Genomic DNA, 16432 nt, shown 5'->3' with positions numbered 1-16432 from the left:
ATAATCTTATGAGTGAGTGTGGCACACTTTTGGTATCATTCTTAACAGTACTCTTTTCTTCTCTTCTTAGAGTCGGTTTTCCCTTGGATATTGTGATTTTGACTTAAGACCTTGTCATGAAACAACAGTGGACATTTTTCATAACAAGCACACACAAAAAAATAATAGGTTGTAGCCTAATTTTCATTATGCATTTCTATTTTTTTTACTTTGTACAGATCATTGCTTTTATGTATAAATTTAACAGTAAACTTTTAAATTTCTACTAATGTATGGGTCCATTGTTATAGTTGTATAAAAATTTCTAAATATTTTTGTAAATATTTAATAGTAAATGTTAATTGGCTTGCAGTGTTTCTTTTCAAGTTATATAGTTAATTTAAACATTTTACCCACTTTTCTCTTATTTGGCTGTTGGAGACTGAGTCAGCAAATGATGAACATCTAGTATGAAGAGGAACTGGATGTAAATCTTGCCCCTGGTAGTTTTAGAGTCCGGGAGGGAAAGTCACTGTGGATTAGACTGCTCTTAAGACAGATGAGCTGGGCTTCTGGGAAGATGGTGGACTGGAGTAGAGTGCTCAGTGAAACAAGATAGAAGACGGGGAGAAAATCTCTAGGACTGCACGTCCCAGGGTAGACCTGCAGCTGGCACGGCAGCACCCCTTGCAGACCAGACCCCCTGCGGAGCACTCCCCCAGCTGAGCCTGGGCCCTGGAGTCACTCTGGCCAGGAGGGATGGGGCTTAGGGAGGAGGGGACTCCAGCGTGCCATCTGCTGGCCGCACATGATAGTGCAGGTCGGCTGCCCCAGACCAGGAGGGGAGAGCTTGAGGGAAGAAGAGCCTCACGGTTGCCACCTGCTAGGGAGAAGAGACTAGAAGTTCAGGTTGGGTCTCCTATGTGGTAGTCAGCCATTCTGCCACTGGCATACCTGTGCATGTTGGCTTACCTTATAATAGACCCCTAAGTTGAACTGTATCCCCTATAAGAATTATCGGTGTCCCAGAAGGAGAAGAGAAGAGCAAAGAGTTGGGAAAGTTAGTTGAAGATATAATTGGAAAAAACTTCCCAGTCCTCATAAAAAACATGAATATGTACAACAAAGAGGCCCAGTGAACTCCATATAGAATAAATCTGAACAAGCCCACTCCAAGACACATATTAATCAGAATGTCGGGTATTGAAAAGTCCTGAAAGCAGCATGAGAAAAGCAATCTACTACATACAAGGGAAAACATATAAGACTGACTTCAGACTACTCAATAGGCACCATGGAAGCAAGAAGGCAGTGGTATTATATTTTTAAGATCCTAAATGAGAAAGTCTTTCAACCAAGAATTTTTATCCAGACAAGTTATCCTTCAAAATTGAGGGAGAGATTAAAATCTTCAAACATAAAGATTGAGAGAACTAGTCCACAAGAGACCAGCTCTACAGGGAATATTAAAGAGAACCCTGTCAGCAGATAAAAAAAGACAGGAGAGGGAAGAGAGCAGAGAATTGAAGAATATGAGTAAAGGTAATGTAAAGGAAAAGAGAGAGAGAGAAAGAAAATAATCTACAGATGGGACAAATAAAAACTAAAGGACAAGATGGTAGAATCAAGAACTGCTCTTACAGTAATTACTTGGAATGTTAATAGACTAAACACACCAATTGAAAGATACAGACTGACAGAATGAATCACAAAGCATAATCCATATATATGAAGTTTACAAGAGACACATCTTAGACTCAAGGACACAGATCAAAAGTGAAAGGATGGAAAAAGATTTTCTATGCAAGCTGTAACCAAAGGAAAGCAGGAACAGCTTACACTAATATCAGAAAAAATAGACTTTAAATGTAAAAACATAATAAGAGACAAAGAAGGACACTATATATTAATAAAAGGGACAGTTTACCAGGAAGAAATAATAATGTGTGTGCTCCCAGTCAAGGAGCTCCAAAGTACATGAGACACATACAGGAAAAACCAAAAACTGAAGGGTGGTTGTTACCACAGGTCATGAAGAAATTTAAAAAATCATGAGAATATTACGAATAACTGTGTGCCAGTAAACTAGATAACTTAGATGAAATGGACAAATTCATAAAGACACAAATTACCTATACTGACTCAAGAAGACATAGAACTCAACAAACCAATTACAAGTAAAGAGATCCAATCAGTCATTAAAGATTTTCCCACACAAAAAAAGCCCAGGACCTGATGGCTTCACAGGAGAATTTCATCAAACTTTTCAAAAAGAATTGACACAAATCCTGCTCAAATTCCTCCAAAAAACTGAAGAAAAAGGAATGCTACCTAACTCATTTTATGAAGCTAACATCATTCTAATACCAAAATCAGATAAAGACCATACAAGAAAAGAAAACTACAGACCAATCTTCCTAAGGAGTATAAATATGAAAATTCTTAACAAAATAATATCAAATTGTAACCAATGCCACATTAAAAGAATTATACATCATAATCAAGTGGTGGTCATACCAGGAATGCAAGGCTGGTTCAACAAAAGAAAATCAATCTATGTAATACAGCACATTAACAAATCGAAAGGGAAAAATCACATGATCATATCTATTGATGCTGAAGAAGCATTTGACAAAACCCAGCATCTTTTCCTGATAAAAACAATTCAGAAGTTAGGCATCGAAGGAAACTTTCTCAATATCATAAAGGGCATATATATGAAAAACCCATAGCCAGCTTCATACTTAACGGTGAGAAATTGAAAGCATTCCTCTTGAGATCGGGGAAGAGACAAGGATGCCCATTGTCACCACTATTATTCAACATTGTACTAGAAGTACTAGCTGGAGCAATTAGACAGGAGAAGGAAAGAAAAGGCATTCAAATAGGAAGGAAAGAATTAAAACTTTAATTGTTTGCAGATGTCATGATCCTATAGTTAGAAAACCCTGAGAAATCTACAGTAAAACTACTTGAGCTAATAACCAAATTCAGCAAAGTGGCAGGATACAAGATTATTGTACAAAAATCAGTAATGTTTCTATACACAAACAATGATCTGAGGTGATAACTAAGGAAAAAATTCTGTTCAGAATAGCAACCAGAATTGGGTATCTAGGAATAAGCCTAACCAGGGATGTCAAGGACTTATACACAGAAAATCACAAAAAATTGCTAAAAGAAATAAAAAATTACCTAAATAGATGAAAGATATTCCATGCTCATGGATAGGAAGGTTGAATATCGTTAAGATGTCAGTTCTACACAAACTGATCTACAGATTCAATGCAATACCAATAAAAATCCCAACAACCTACTTTGAAGACTTGGAAAAATTGGTTATCAAATTTATATGGAAGGAAAAGGGACCTCGAATAGCTAAAGATACCATAAAAAAGAAGAGCAAACTGGAAGGGCTATCACTTCCCGACTTTAAAGCTTACTATAAAGCAACAGTGGTCAAAACAGCATGGTACTGGCACAAAGACAGAAGGATTGACCAGTGGAATAGAATCAAGAGTGCAGAGATTGACCACCAAATTTATGGACATTTGATCTTCGATAAGGCCCCCAAGTCCACTGAATTGGGACAGAATAGTCTTCAATAAATGGGCATGGTAGAACTGAATTTCAGTAGCCAAATGAATGAAAGAGGACCCTTACCTTTCACCCTATACAAAAATTAATTCAAAATGGATCGAAGACCTAAATGTAAGAGCCAATACCATAAAACTTCTTGGAAAAAATGTAGGGAAACATCTTCAAGATTTAGTAACAGGAGGTAGGTTCTTAAACTTACACCTAAAGCACGAGCTGTGAAAGAAGAAATACACAAGTGGGAACTCCTCAAGATCAAGAGCTTTTGTGCCTCAAAGGACTTTGTTTAAAAGGTGAAGAGAAAACAAAAACATACAAAATAAAATAAAAAGGAGAAGAGGCAGCCAACTCAATGGGACAAAATATTTGGAGTCCACATGTTGGATAAAGGTTTGATATCCTCTGTACATAAAGCACTTATACAGCTCACCAACAAAAGAACAAACAACCCAATTATAAAATGGGCAGAGGAAATGAATAGACACTTTTCTGAAAATCAAATACAAATGGCTAAAAAAAACCATGTGAAGAGCTGCTCATCTTCATTTCTTCAAGAGAAATGTAAATTAAGATGATGAGATATCACCTCACTCCTATGGGAATGGCTGCTGTTAAACAAACAGGAAACTATAAATGTTGGAGAGGATGAGGAGAAATTGGAATGCTTGTTCACTGTTGGTAGGAATGTAAAATGGTTCAGCCACTGTGGAAATCAGTTTGGCGATTCCTCAGAAAACTGAATATTGATTTGCCCTATGACCTGGCAATACAATACTTGGTATATACCCAGAAGAGTTGAGGGCAGTGACACAGACATTTACTCACCGATGTTCACAGTGGAACTATTTACAATTTCTAAGAGATGGAAACAATTCAGGTGCCCATCAACAGATGAGTAGATAAACAAAATGTGGTATATACATACAATGAATATTATGCAGCATTTAGACAAAATGATGTCCCAAAACATATGACAACATGGATGAACCTTGAGGACAGTGCTGAGTGAAATAAGTCAGACAACAAAAGGACAGATACTGTATGATTCCATTATTATTAATAAAGCCACCAGTGTTTTGGAGCATCTAGAAGGAAAAATCTGAGTTGAGGGCATGGTAGCCCATGATAGAATTTGGGAACTGTTCTGAAGCTGCTTGTTGAAGTGTGCTTTGAAAATTATTGCTTGCTTGCTTGCTTTTCTGTGTATATATATGTTATATTTTACAACTAAAAAATGAGTAAAAAAAACCCAACTATAGGCATTTACGGTAATATTAGATAAATTTCTGAAATAAAAAAATTTGAAAATATTTAGTAACATAGCTCACTACTATAGCAAGGTTGATATTTGTAATAACTTTTTACTTGGTATTTTGAGAATGTATACAGTTTTGATGGTTAATCAAATGGTATTTAAGATACTGTTCAATATTTAGAATTCAAGTAACTCTGATGTCTGTATTTATAGATTTTTTTCCTTCCTTGCTTTAATTTTAAATTGGCTTATGACACATATTGTACAAACAGGCTTGACGATGATTACTTAGATTTTTTTTTTAATATGACTAAGGGTTAAGCTAAGATACCTATTTTAGGTGGTTAAGATTTCCATATGTTAATTGTAAACATATTTGTGTCTTCCTATTTTCCTGAAATAAGGAAAATATTTAGTAACATAGGTCATTACTACAGCAATGCAGATATTTGTAAGAATTTTCCACTTGATATTTTGAGAACATTTACAGTTTTGACAGCTGATCAAATGGTATCTAAGTTAGTTTTTAATACTTAGAACTTAGGAACTTTGCTATCCAAATATGTAGATTTTTTCCTTGCTGCCTTAATTTTAAATTGTTTTATGAAACTTACTGCACAAACACAGGCTTTACAATGATTTTATGGATATTTTATTTAAATATCCCTATGGTTAAGCTAACTAAGATATCCATTGTTGGTGGGTATAAGTATACTGTTTGTTTTCTTAAATAAAAAGTATGTGTAAAAAAATAGAATCATAAAAAAAAAAAGACAGATAGGCTTGGGAGTGTTATAACCAGAAAAAAGTACAATGTTAATTTTGTCACGGTTAAGATAATTGTCTTGACAGATGTTCATCAACATTCAGTTGTTTAATGTTACGAAACTCCATAAAGGTAAATTAACCTATTTAGTTACCCATGTGCATTTTGTAGCTCATTCACCCTGGTGGCACATTTGTAAAGCCTTGCAGTTTAGAATCTACTGTTCTATGAAAACTCATCCATCCAGATGCCGGTTTGAGAGGTTGGAGAAAAGGATTTGGTTCTAGGGAGCTGGGCTGGGAGAAGGGTTATATGCTAGAGGTAGTCAAAAATCTTAAGGAACGTGTTAAGTCAAAGATTGTAGAGGGAAACTAAAGTAGCAGTGATGGGGAAAACATATAAACCTCATGTTTGGAAAGGATTCCAGCAAAGTTCCATGGTATGGAGGACCAAAACTAAGTGGAAGCCATGGGAACAAAGTTAGGCAGCATGGTCCCAGCCAGCCTTGGATACCAGTTATCTATTTTGCCTTTGTGGGCCAGCAGTACATGATTGAGGTAGCTTAAAAGACCAGGAAGGGTTTCCAGGAAAGTTCCTGATGTTTTTCTTTGTTGTATTCAGGTTCACATGCTGATAATACTGAACCTGAAAGTTTTTAGACTCAAACTGGTTTTGCCAAGCTTTATTACACTGAAATTCATGGTCTTAGTAGGCCACTTGGACAAGCATTGGACCTGATCTTGGATAAGTGCCTTTCTGCATAATATCCTAGCTGATCCTTCCAGGTACCGATTGTTTTGTGGAGGTGGGATGGCTTTTCTTCAGAGGAGAACATGTCTTAAACCCAGCTACTTTCACATTAAAATAAACACTGATTTCTAGAGCATATGGATATGAATCCACACCCCTGTGAAGTTTAACTTTTATCCAATGCCTATCAAAATCCTGGCTAAGAGATGCTGTTTAAGGAAGAGGGCCTATAGATAAGCTATCCATTGTTAAAGATATTTGACTATCAACCACTGGATCAAATGAGAACATCAGAAGTCTACCCAGAGCAAGTTTACCTACTCTTAAATAAGAAATGTGCAAGTGTTAAAAACTGTAAGTTTTATGGAAGTATATAAAAGAAAAGCAGAATAACTGGAAAGACAAATAATAATCCTGAATGGGAAGGCAATAGTAAGAGTTCTCCCTAAATTAATTTATAAATTAAATGATAAAGAAGACTAACTCTAAGAGACTTGCTTGACCAGTTATAGAGATATGATATAAAGCTATGTTTTAAAATGTATGGGTATAGGAACCAGCAAATCTGTCACTGGAATAGGAGTCCAGAAACATGTGTGTGAATGTGTATATGAGAGAATATATGTTGGTGTGTGTGCATATGTGTGGTAGTTAGGTTCAGGTGTCAGGTTGGCCAGGTGAAGGTGCCTAAGTTCTGTTGCTGTGGACACGAGCCAATTGCATGTGAACCTCATCTGTTGCTGATTACATCTGCAGTCGGCTAGGAGGCATGCCTGCTGCAATGAATGATGTTTGATTTAATTGACTGGTGCTTAAATGAAAGAGCTCAACATAGCACAGCCCAAGCAGCTCAGCGTACCTCATCTCAACATTTGCAGCTCAACCCAGGCCTTTGGAGATGAAGAAAGGAATCATCTCAGGGTGTCATGGTCAGGTTCATGCGTCAATTTGGCCATGTGGTGGTACCTGTTTGTCTGGTTGGGCAAGTGCTGGTCTGTCTGCTGCGATGAGGACATTTCATAGAATTAAATAATGATCACATCAGCTGCATCCACAGCTGATTCCATTTGTAATTAGCCAAGGGGAGTGTCTTCTGCAATGAGTCATGCTTAATCTAATCAATGGAAGTCTTTTAAGGAGGATTCAGAGGAGACAGGCTCTTTTTCTGCTTCGGCCGGCAAGCCTCTCCTATGGAGTTCATCCAGACCCTCCATCGGAATTGTCGGTTTCGCAGCCTGCCCTGTGGATTTTGGACTCAGCATTCCCATGGTTACATGAGACACTTTTATACATTTTATATTTGCGAGTGTTTCCTGTTGATTCTTTTTCTCTAGAGAACCCTAACTAATACAAGGGGAAAGTTGTTGGAATCCAGAGGCCTGGAGAGAAGGCCAGCAGAGATCTCCCTGTGCCTTCCCACCTAAGATAGAACCTCAGTTGAAAGTTAGCTGCCTTTCCTCTGAAGAACTATATGTTAACTGAATAAATACCCTTTTATTGAAAGCCAATCCATCTCTGGTGTGTTGCATTCTGGCAGCTAGCAAACTAGAACAATATGGGTATTTAGTATATAATGAAGGTGTCCTTTCAAACAAGGGGGTAAGAGTAGACTATTCAATAAATGGATGAAAATAATAACATTAGGCCCCTACTTTACTTCACATAAATAATTCTAAATGAATTAAAAAGATAATTAAATAAAAATCCAAATATATATATTTTTAAAAGCCTCCTAAATATGATGAAACTTTTCCAAAGCATAACACAAAACCAAAAAATTGAAAAGAGTAAGATTTGATTACATAAATATTTAAAGCTTGAGTAAACAAAGTTAGTAACACGTGAGATCAAATTTATAACCATAGGGAAATGGTCAATATTCCCAGTATGTAGTTCAACTTGATCTCACTTCTTTTAGCCTTATCATGGGCCTGGTACTTTTAGTAATCGTTCCCTCTCTTGTATCTTTCCTGCCGGTACCTGCCTCCCCATGCAGATCCCACTGTATTTCTTTGTTCTTCATAAAGCAACAACTTCTTGAAAGATTTCTCTATACAGTTTCTCATTTCCCCATTTCCTCACCACCCAGTCACACTTCAGCTCACTTCAATCTGGCTTCTGCTGCAGTCACTCCACTGAAATTGCTCTTGTCAAGGTCACTGACTTCCACATTACCACATGACCACTCCTTTCAAACTCAATGTCTATGAAACACTTTCCTCCTACTTCTCTATCTCCTCCTCCTCCTCCATGCTACCTTTGAAATATTGGATTCTATACTTTTTTCTAACCTGTACTCTCTTAAATGATTATATCAGTAAGTGTTCTTTGTAAAAAGCAATAAAGACTACTATCTGAAGTAATTAAAACAGATTTATTATAAGGATAAGTGGATACTCAAACTAAAGCTCAGGGTCTGTAAGCTCAAATTTGGAGGATTTACAGTGATTCTCATATCTAGAATCACAACAGAGAACAAAGTCAGATGGATACCACTGCTGCCCCCAGTGCAAAGGCTGGGTGCCATAGCCTGTGCTACTTATATCCCCAGCACTGGGCATACTCCCTCCGCCAGGCTCACAGCCTTGCTACTTCAGAAACTAAGACTCCTGTCACTACTGCCAGAGAAGGTTTTTCACCATCCCTGCTTCTCTGCCTTACTAGCTTCCAGTTTTGCCTGGAGCAGGTGCACCCGAGTGGCAGAGCACAGTTCATGTGCCCACACCCTAGCCACAAGGGAGGCGAGGAAAAGGCGGAGACTTCCCTGACATGGAAAGGACCTGCATACTAAACATCAAACATTTTTAACTTCGGATGATCAGTGTTATTTAAGTGAATTGAGATGGTCTCCTTGTAGTGCCCTTCATTGTTATTTCTTCACAGGAGCCTGAGGTCCATTAAAAAAAACTGCCAAACTCAAATTCTTACAGATCCAATGTTTTTTTAACCTCAAATAAGCAATTGTCGTCACTTAAACTGCTTTCCATACCCTATGAAAACTGCCCCACACCTCCTCTTAATTGATAAAGTCGTGTCACCCCACCCCCCCAACAAAAAGCCCCATGCCCCTTCAGCCCCTTGGAGCTCTCTGGCCCAGAGGCTCCCTGTCGTGCTGGCTGCCTAGACACCTGAGAAGCTCTTCCTTGCTCCAGTGGACTCCTGTGCAGCAGCTGGCCTCTGCTCTCCCATGGCACCTGCCAAAGCACCCCCCAAATAAACGGCTGTGTGTTCCTGCCATCTAGTGGCTAAATCTTCTTGGTCAACCATGAAATCCTCAGATTTATGTACTGTCAACTCCCAAACTTAGAAACTAAGCCAAGACTTCTTGGAGTTCTAGTCTCATATTTGAAATTTCCTCTGACATCAGAAACACAGAAGCACTTCAAATATAAATGTCCCAACTGAACTTTTTTTTTTTTATTAATTAAAAAAAGAATTAACAAAACAATTAGAAATCATTCCAATCTACATGTACAATCAGTAATTCTTAATAACATCACATAGTTGCATATTCATCATTTCTTAGTACATTTGCATCAATTTAGAAAAAGAAATAAAAAGACAACAGAATAAGAATTAAAACAATAATAGAAAGAAAAAAAAACAAAAAAAAAACAAAAACAAAAAACCTATACCTCACATGCAGCTTCATTCAGTGTTTTAACATAATTGCATTACAATTGGGTAGTATTGTGCTGTCCATTTCTGAGTTTTTATATCCAGTCCTGTTGTACAGTCTGTATCCCTTCATCTCCAATTATCCCTTCTCTTTTTTTTTTTTTTAATTAACGGAAAAAAAGAAATTAACCCAACATTTAGAGATCATACCATTCTACACATGCAATCATTAATTCTTAACATCATCACATAGATGCATGATCATCATTTCTTAGTACATTTGCATTGGTTTAGAAGAACTAGCAACATAACCGAAAAAGATATAGAATGTTAATATAGAGAAAAAAATAAAAGTAATAATAGTAAAATCAAAACAAAACAAAACAAAACAAAAACCTATAGCTCAGATGCAGCTTCATTCAGTGTTTTAACATGATTACTTTACAATTAGGTATTATTGTGCTGTCCATTTTTGAGTTTTTGTATCTAGTCCTGTTGCACATGCTGTATCCCTTCAGCTTCAATTACCCATTGTCTTACCCTGTTTCTAACTCCTGCTGAACTCTGTTACCAATGACATATTTCAAGTTTATTCTCGAATGTCCGTTCACATCAGTGGGACCATACAGTATTTGTCCTTTAGTTTTTGGCTGGATTCACTCAGCATAATATTCTCTAGGTCCATCCATGTTATTACATGGTTCATAAGTTTATCTTGTCTTAAAGCTGCATAATATTCCATCGTATGTATATACCACAGTTTGTTTAGCCACTCTTCTGTTGATGGTGATTTTGGCTGTTTCCATCTCTTTGCAATTGTAAATAATGCTGCTATAAACATTGGTGTGCAAATGTCCGTTTGTGTCTTTGCCCTTAAGTCCTTTGAGTAGATACCTAGCAATGGTATTGCTGGGTCGTATGGCAATTCTATATTCAGCTTTTTGAGGAACCGCCAAACTGCCTTCCACAGTGGTTGCACCCTTTGACATTCCCACCAACAGTGGATAAGTGTGCCTCTTTCTCCGCATCCTCTCCAGCACTTGTCATTTTCTGTTTTGTTGATAATGGCCATTCTGGTGGGTGTGAGATGATATCTCATTGTGGTTTTGATTTGCATTTCTCTAATGGCCAGGGACATTGAGCATGTCTTCATGTGCCTCTTGGCCATCCGTATTTCCTCTTCTGAGAGGTGTCTGTTCAAGTCTTTTTCCCATTTTGTAATTGGGCTGGCTGTCTTTTTGTTGTTGAGATGAACAATCTCTTTATAAATTCTGGATACTAGACCTTTATCTGATATATCATTTCCAAATATTGTCTCCCATTGTGAAGGCTGTCTTTCTACTTTCTTGATGAAGTTCTTTGATGCACAAAAGTGTTTAATTTTGAGGAGTTCCCATTTATTTATTTCCTTCTTCAGTGCTCTTGCTTTAGGTTTAAGGTCCATAAAACCGCCTCCAGTTGTAAGATCCATAAGATATCTCCCAACATTTTCCTCTAACTGTTTTATGGTCTTAGACCTAATGTTTAGATCTTTGATCCATTTTGAGTTAACTTTTGTATAGGGTGTGAGAGATGGGTCTTCTTTCATTCTTTTGCATATGGATATCCAGTTCTCTAGGCACCATTTATTGAAGAGACTGCTCTGTCCCAGGTGAGTTGGCTTGACTGCCTTATCAAAGATCAAATGTCCATAGATGAGAGGGTCTATATCTGAGCACTCTATTCGATTCCATTGGTCGATATATCTATCTTTATGCCAATACCATGCTGTTTTGACCACTGTGGCTTCATAATATGCCTTAAAGTCAGGCAGCGCGAGACCTCCAGCTTCGGTTTTTTTCCTCAAGATGTTTTTAGCAATTCGGGGCACCCTGCCCTTCCAGATAAATTTGCTTATTGGTTTTTCTATTTCTGAAAAATAAGTTGTTGGGATTTTGATTGGTATTGCATTGAATCTGTAAATCAATTTAGGTAGGATTGACATCTTAACTATATTTAGTCTTCCAATCCATGAACACGGTATGCCCTTCCATCTATTTAGGTCTTCTGTGATTTCTTTTAGCAGTTTTTTGTAGTTTTCTTTATATAGGTTTTTTGTCTCTTTAGTTAAATTTATTCCTAGGTATTTTATTCTTTTAGTTGCAATTGTAAATGGGATTCGTTTCTTGATTTCCCCCTCAGCTTGTTCATTACTAGTGTATAGAAATGCTACAGATTTTTGAATGTTGATCTTGTAACCTGCTACTTTGCTGTACTCATTTATTAGCTCTAGTAGTTTTGTTGTGGATTTTTCCGGGTTTTCGACGTATAGTATCATATCGTCTGCAAACAGTGATAGTTTTACTTCTTCCTTTCCAATTTTGATGCCTTGTATTTCTTTTTCTTGTCTAATTGCTCTGGCTAGAACCTCCAACACAATGTTGAATAATAGTGGTGATAGTGGACATCCTTGTCTTGTTCCTGATCTTAGGGGGAAAGTTTTCAATTTTTCCCCATTGAGGATGATATTAGCTGTGGGTTTTTCATATATTCCCTCTATCATTTTAAGGAAGTTCCCTTGTATTCCTATCTTTTGAAGTGTTTTCAACAGGAAAGGATGTTGAATCTTGTCAAATGCCTTCTCTGCATCAATTGAGATGATCATGTGATTTTTCTGCTTTGATTTGTTGATAGGGTGTATTACATTAATTGATTTTCTTATGTTGAACCATCCTTGCATACCTGGGATGAATCCTACTTGGTCATGATGTATAATTCTTTTAATGTGTTGTTGGATACGATTTGCTAGAATTTTCTTGAGGATTTTTGCATCTGTATTCATTAGAGAGATTGGTCTGTAGTTTTCTTTTTTTGTAATATCTTTGCCTGGTTTTGGTATGAGGGTGATGTTGGCTTCATAGAATGAATTAGGTAGTTTTCCCTCCACTTCGATTTTTTTGAAGAGTTTGAAGAGAATTGGTACTAATTCTTTCTGGAACGTTTGGTAGAATTCACATGTGAAGCCATCTGGTCCTGGACTTTTCTTTTTAGGAAGCTTTTGAATGACTAATTCAATTTCTTTACTTGTGATTGGTTTGTTGAGGTCATCTATGTCTTCTTGAGTCAAAGTTGGTTGTTCATGTCTTTCTAGGAACCCGTCCATTTCATCTAAATTGTTGTATTTATTAGCGTAAAGTTGTTCATAGTATCCTGTTATTACCTCCTTTATTTCTGTGAGGTCAGTGGTTATGTCTCCTCTTCCATTTCTGATCTTATTTATTTGCATCCTCTCTCTTCTTCTTTTTGTCAATCTTGCTAAGGGCCCATCAATCTTATTGATTTTCTCATAGAACCAACTTCTGGCCTTATTGATTTTCTCTATTGTTTTCATGTTTTCAATTTCATTTATTTGTGCTCTAATCTTTGTTATTTCTTTCCTTTTGCTTGCTTTGGGGTTAGCTTGCTGTTCTTTCTCCAGTTCTTCCAAATGGATAGTTAATTCCTGAATTTTTGCCTTTTCTTCTTTTCTGATATAGGCATTTAGAGCAATAAATTTCCCTCTTAGCACTGCCTTTGCTGCGTCCCATAAGTTTTGATATGTTGTTTTTTCATTTTCATTCGCCTCGAGGTATTTGCTAATTTCTCTTGCAATTTCTTCTTTGACCCAGTCGTTGTTTAGGAGTGTGTTGTTGAGCCTCCACGTATTTGTGAATTTTCTGGCACTCTGCCTATTATTGATTTCCAACATCATTCCTTTATGGTCCGAGAAAGCGTTGTGTAAGATTTCAATCTTTTTAAATTTGTTAAGACTTGCTTTGTGACCCAGCATATGGTCTATCTTTGAGAATGATCCATGAGCACTTGAGAAAAAGGTGTATCCTGCTGTTGTGGGATGTAATGTCCTATAAATGTCTATTAAGTCTAGTTCATTTATAGTAATATTCAGATTCTCTATTTCTTTGTTGATCCTCTGTCTAGATGTTCTGTCCCTTGATGAGAGTGGTGAGTTGAAGTCTCCAACTATTATGGTATATGAGTCTATTTCCCTTTTCAGTGTTTGCAGTATATTCCTCACGTATTTTGGGGCATTCTGATTCGGTGCGTAAATATTTATGATTGTTATGTCTTCTTGTTTAATTGTTCCTTTTATTAGTATATAGTGTCCTTCTTTGTCTCTTTTAACTGTTTTACATTTGAAGTCTAATTTGTTGGATATTAGTATAGCCACTCATGCTCTTTTCTGGTTGTTATTTGCATGAAATATCTTTTCCCAACCTTTCACTTTCAACCTATGTTTATCTTTGGGTCTAAGATGTGTTTCCTGTAGACAGCATATAGAAGGATCCTGTTTTTTAATCCATTCTGCCAATCTATGTCTTTTGATTGGGGAATTCAGTCCATTGACATTTAGTGTTATTACTGTTTGGATAATATTTTCCTCTAACATTTTGCCTTTTGTATTATATATATCATATCTGATTTTCCTTCTTTCTACACTCTTTTCCATATCTCTCTCTTCTGTCTTTTTGTATCTGACTCTAGTACTCCCTTTAGTATTTCTTGCAGAGCTGGTCTCTTGGTCACAAATTCTTTCAGTGACTTTTTGTCTGAGAATGTTTTAATTTCTCCCTCATTTTTGAAGGATAATTTTGCTGGATATAGGAGTCTTGGTTGGCAGTTTTTCTCTTTTAGTATTTTAAATATATCATCCCACTGTCTTCTAGCTTCCATGGTTTCTGCTGAGAAATCTACACAAAGTCTTATTGGGTTTCCCTTGTATGTAATGGATTGTTTTTCTCTTGCTGCTTTCAAGATCTTCTCTTTCTCTTTGACCTCTGACATTCTAACTAGTAAGTGTCTTGGAGAACGCCTATTTGGGTCTAATCTCTTTGGGGTGCGCTGCACTTCTTGGATCTGTAATTTTAGGTCTTTCATAAGAGTTGGGAAATTTTCAGTGATAATTTCTTCCATTAGTTTTCCTCCTCCTTTTCCCTTCTCTTCTCCTTCTGGGACACCCACAACACGTATATTTGTTCGGTTCATATTGTCCTTGAGTTCCCTGATACCCTGTTCAAATTTTTCCATTCTTTTCCCTATAGTTTCTGTTTCTTTTTGGAATTCAGATGTTCCATCCTCCAAATCACTAATTCTATCTTCTGTCTCTTTAAATCTATCATTGTAGCTATCCATTATTTTTTCTATGTTTGCTACTTTATCCTTCACTTCCATAAGTTCTGCGATATGTTTTTTCAGTTTTTCTATTTCTTCTTTATGTTCAGCCCATGTCCTCTTCATGTCCTCCCTCAATTTATCGATTTCATTTTTGAAGAGGTTTTCCATTTCTGTTCGTATATTCAGCATTAGTTGTCTCAGCTCTTGTGTCTCATTTGAGCTATTGGTTTGTTCCTTTGACTGAGCCATATTCTCAATCTTTTGAGCGTGGACAGTTATCTTCTGCTGCTGGCGTCTGGGCATTTATTCAGATTTCTCTTGGTGTTGGACCCAGCAAGGTTGTAATATTTTTCTGTGAAATCTCTGGGTTCTGTTTTTCTTATCCTGCCCAGTAGGTGGCGCTCGTGGCACACGTTTGTCTGCGGGTCCCACCAGTAAAAGGTGCTGTGGGACCTTAAACTTTGGAAAACTCTCGCCGTCCTGGGGGTTCGCTAGCCGAAGCGGCTTGAGCCGGCCCGGGGTCCGAACGCAGGGAGGGTTGCTGGTCGCCGCAGCCAGGGAAAGAGCCCGTCCGAATTTCCTAGTCGGCCCTGGGCAACACGCGTGGCGGGAGGGCGCCAGCGGCAGCGGCCCGCCCGAGAGAGTGCACGTTCCCCGGGAGTCACGGGGTCACCGTTCTCCGCGGCCTGGGGGTTTCCGATCCAATTCTCTCAGTTGGTCCGGGGGCTGCGCGTGGTGTGGGCGCCAGTCGCCTTGGTTTCAGGGGACCACCTCTCCAATTCTCCCAGCCGGCCCGGGAAGGGGGAAGGGAGTAACTCCGGCCGCTTGCCACCCCGCCCGGTAAGGCCCGCGCGCCTCGGCGATCTCACCCGAGCTGCTTCTCTCAGCCAGCCAGCCGTTCCAGGATGGGGTACGCTGTCTTTTTTATCTCTGTTGTGGCTTTGGGCGCTTTCTGTATCGTTTCTACTCCCCTAGTAGGTGTCCTGGAGAAGAAACTAAGATCCGCGCGTCTTACTAAGCCGCCATCTTCCAGGAAGTCAACTAGAAATAATAATCTGTAATGCCAAAGATTTAAGACATCAAATATTTGAGTATGACTTTTCCAAATAAATTAGGACATCCATGGATACCCCCGTGGCAGTGCGACAGTATCCGATCCCTCAAAAGGCTCTGGAAGGGATTCAAAGCCACTTGGTGTGGTTAGAAGCACACCGAATCATCTGACCGTGCAACTCTCCATGGAACACTCCACTGCTGCCCATGAAAAAGCTCAAACCAGGGAATTCTGCCCCGTCCAGGACCTGCGAGCAGTAAAT

General features: G+C 38.0%; 1 protein-coding gene across 4 annotated transcripts in view; it reads left to right on the top strand.

The window, feature by feature from the left end:
• The window catches only part of MITD1 (microtubule interacting and trafficking domain containing 1), a 36615-nt gene that overhangs the window by 11676 nt on the left and 8507 nt on the right, over nucleotides 1–16432 (top strand). For 2 of the 4 annotated variants that reach the window (XM_077133854.1, XM_077133855.1), the window contains exon 7: nucleotides 71–7855. The exons of the other annotated variants lie outside the window; for them this stretch is intronic. In XM_077133854.1, the coding sequence (XP_076989969.1) occupies nucleotides 71–175 (105 nt within the window). In that variant the 3' untranslated portion in view covers nucleotides 176–7855. Of the gene's footprint in view, nucleotides 1–70; nucleotides 7856–16432 lie in introns of those variants that run through there. 4 annotated transcript variants of the gene reach the window in all.

The sequence above is a fragment of the Tamandua tetradactyla genome, chromosome 17 (assembly GCF_023851605.1).
Source record: "Tamandua tetradactyla isolate mTamTet1 chromosome 17, mTamTet1.pri, whole genome shotgun sequence".
NCBI classification, from domain to species: domain Eukaryota; kingdom Metazoa; phylum Chordata; class Mammalia; order Pilosa; family Myrmecophagidae; genus Tamandua; species Tamandua tetradactyla.
The sequence above is the reverse complement of the archived record's forward strand: the minus strand, read 5'-3'. Positions and strand labels throughout refer to the sequence as shown.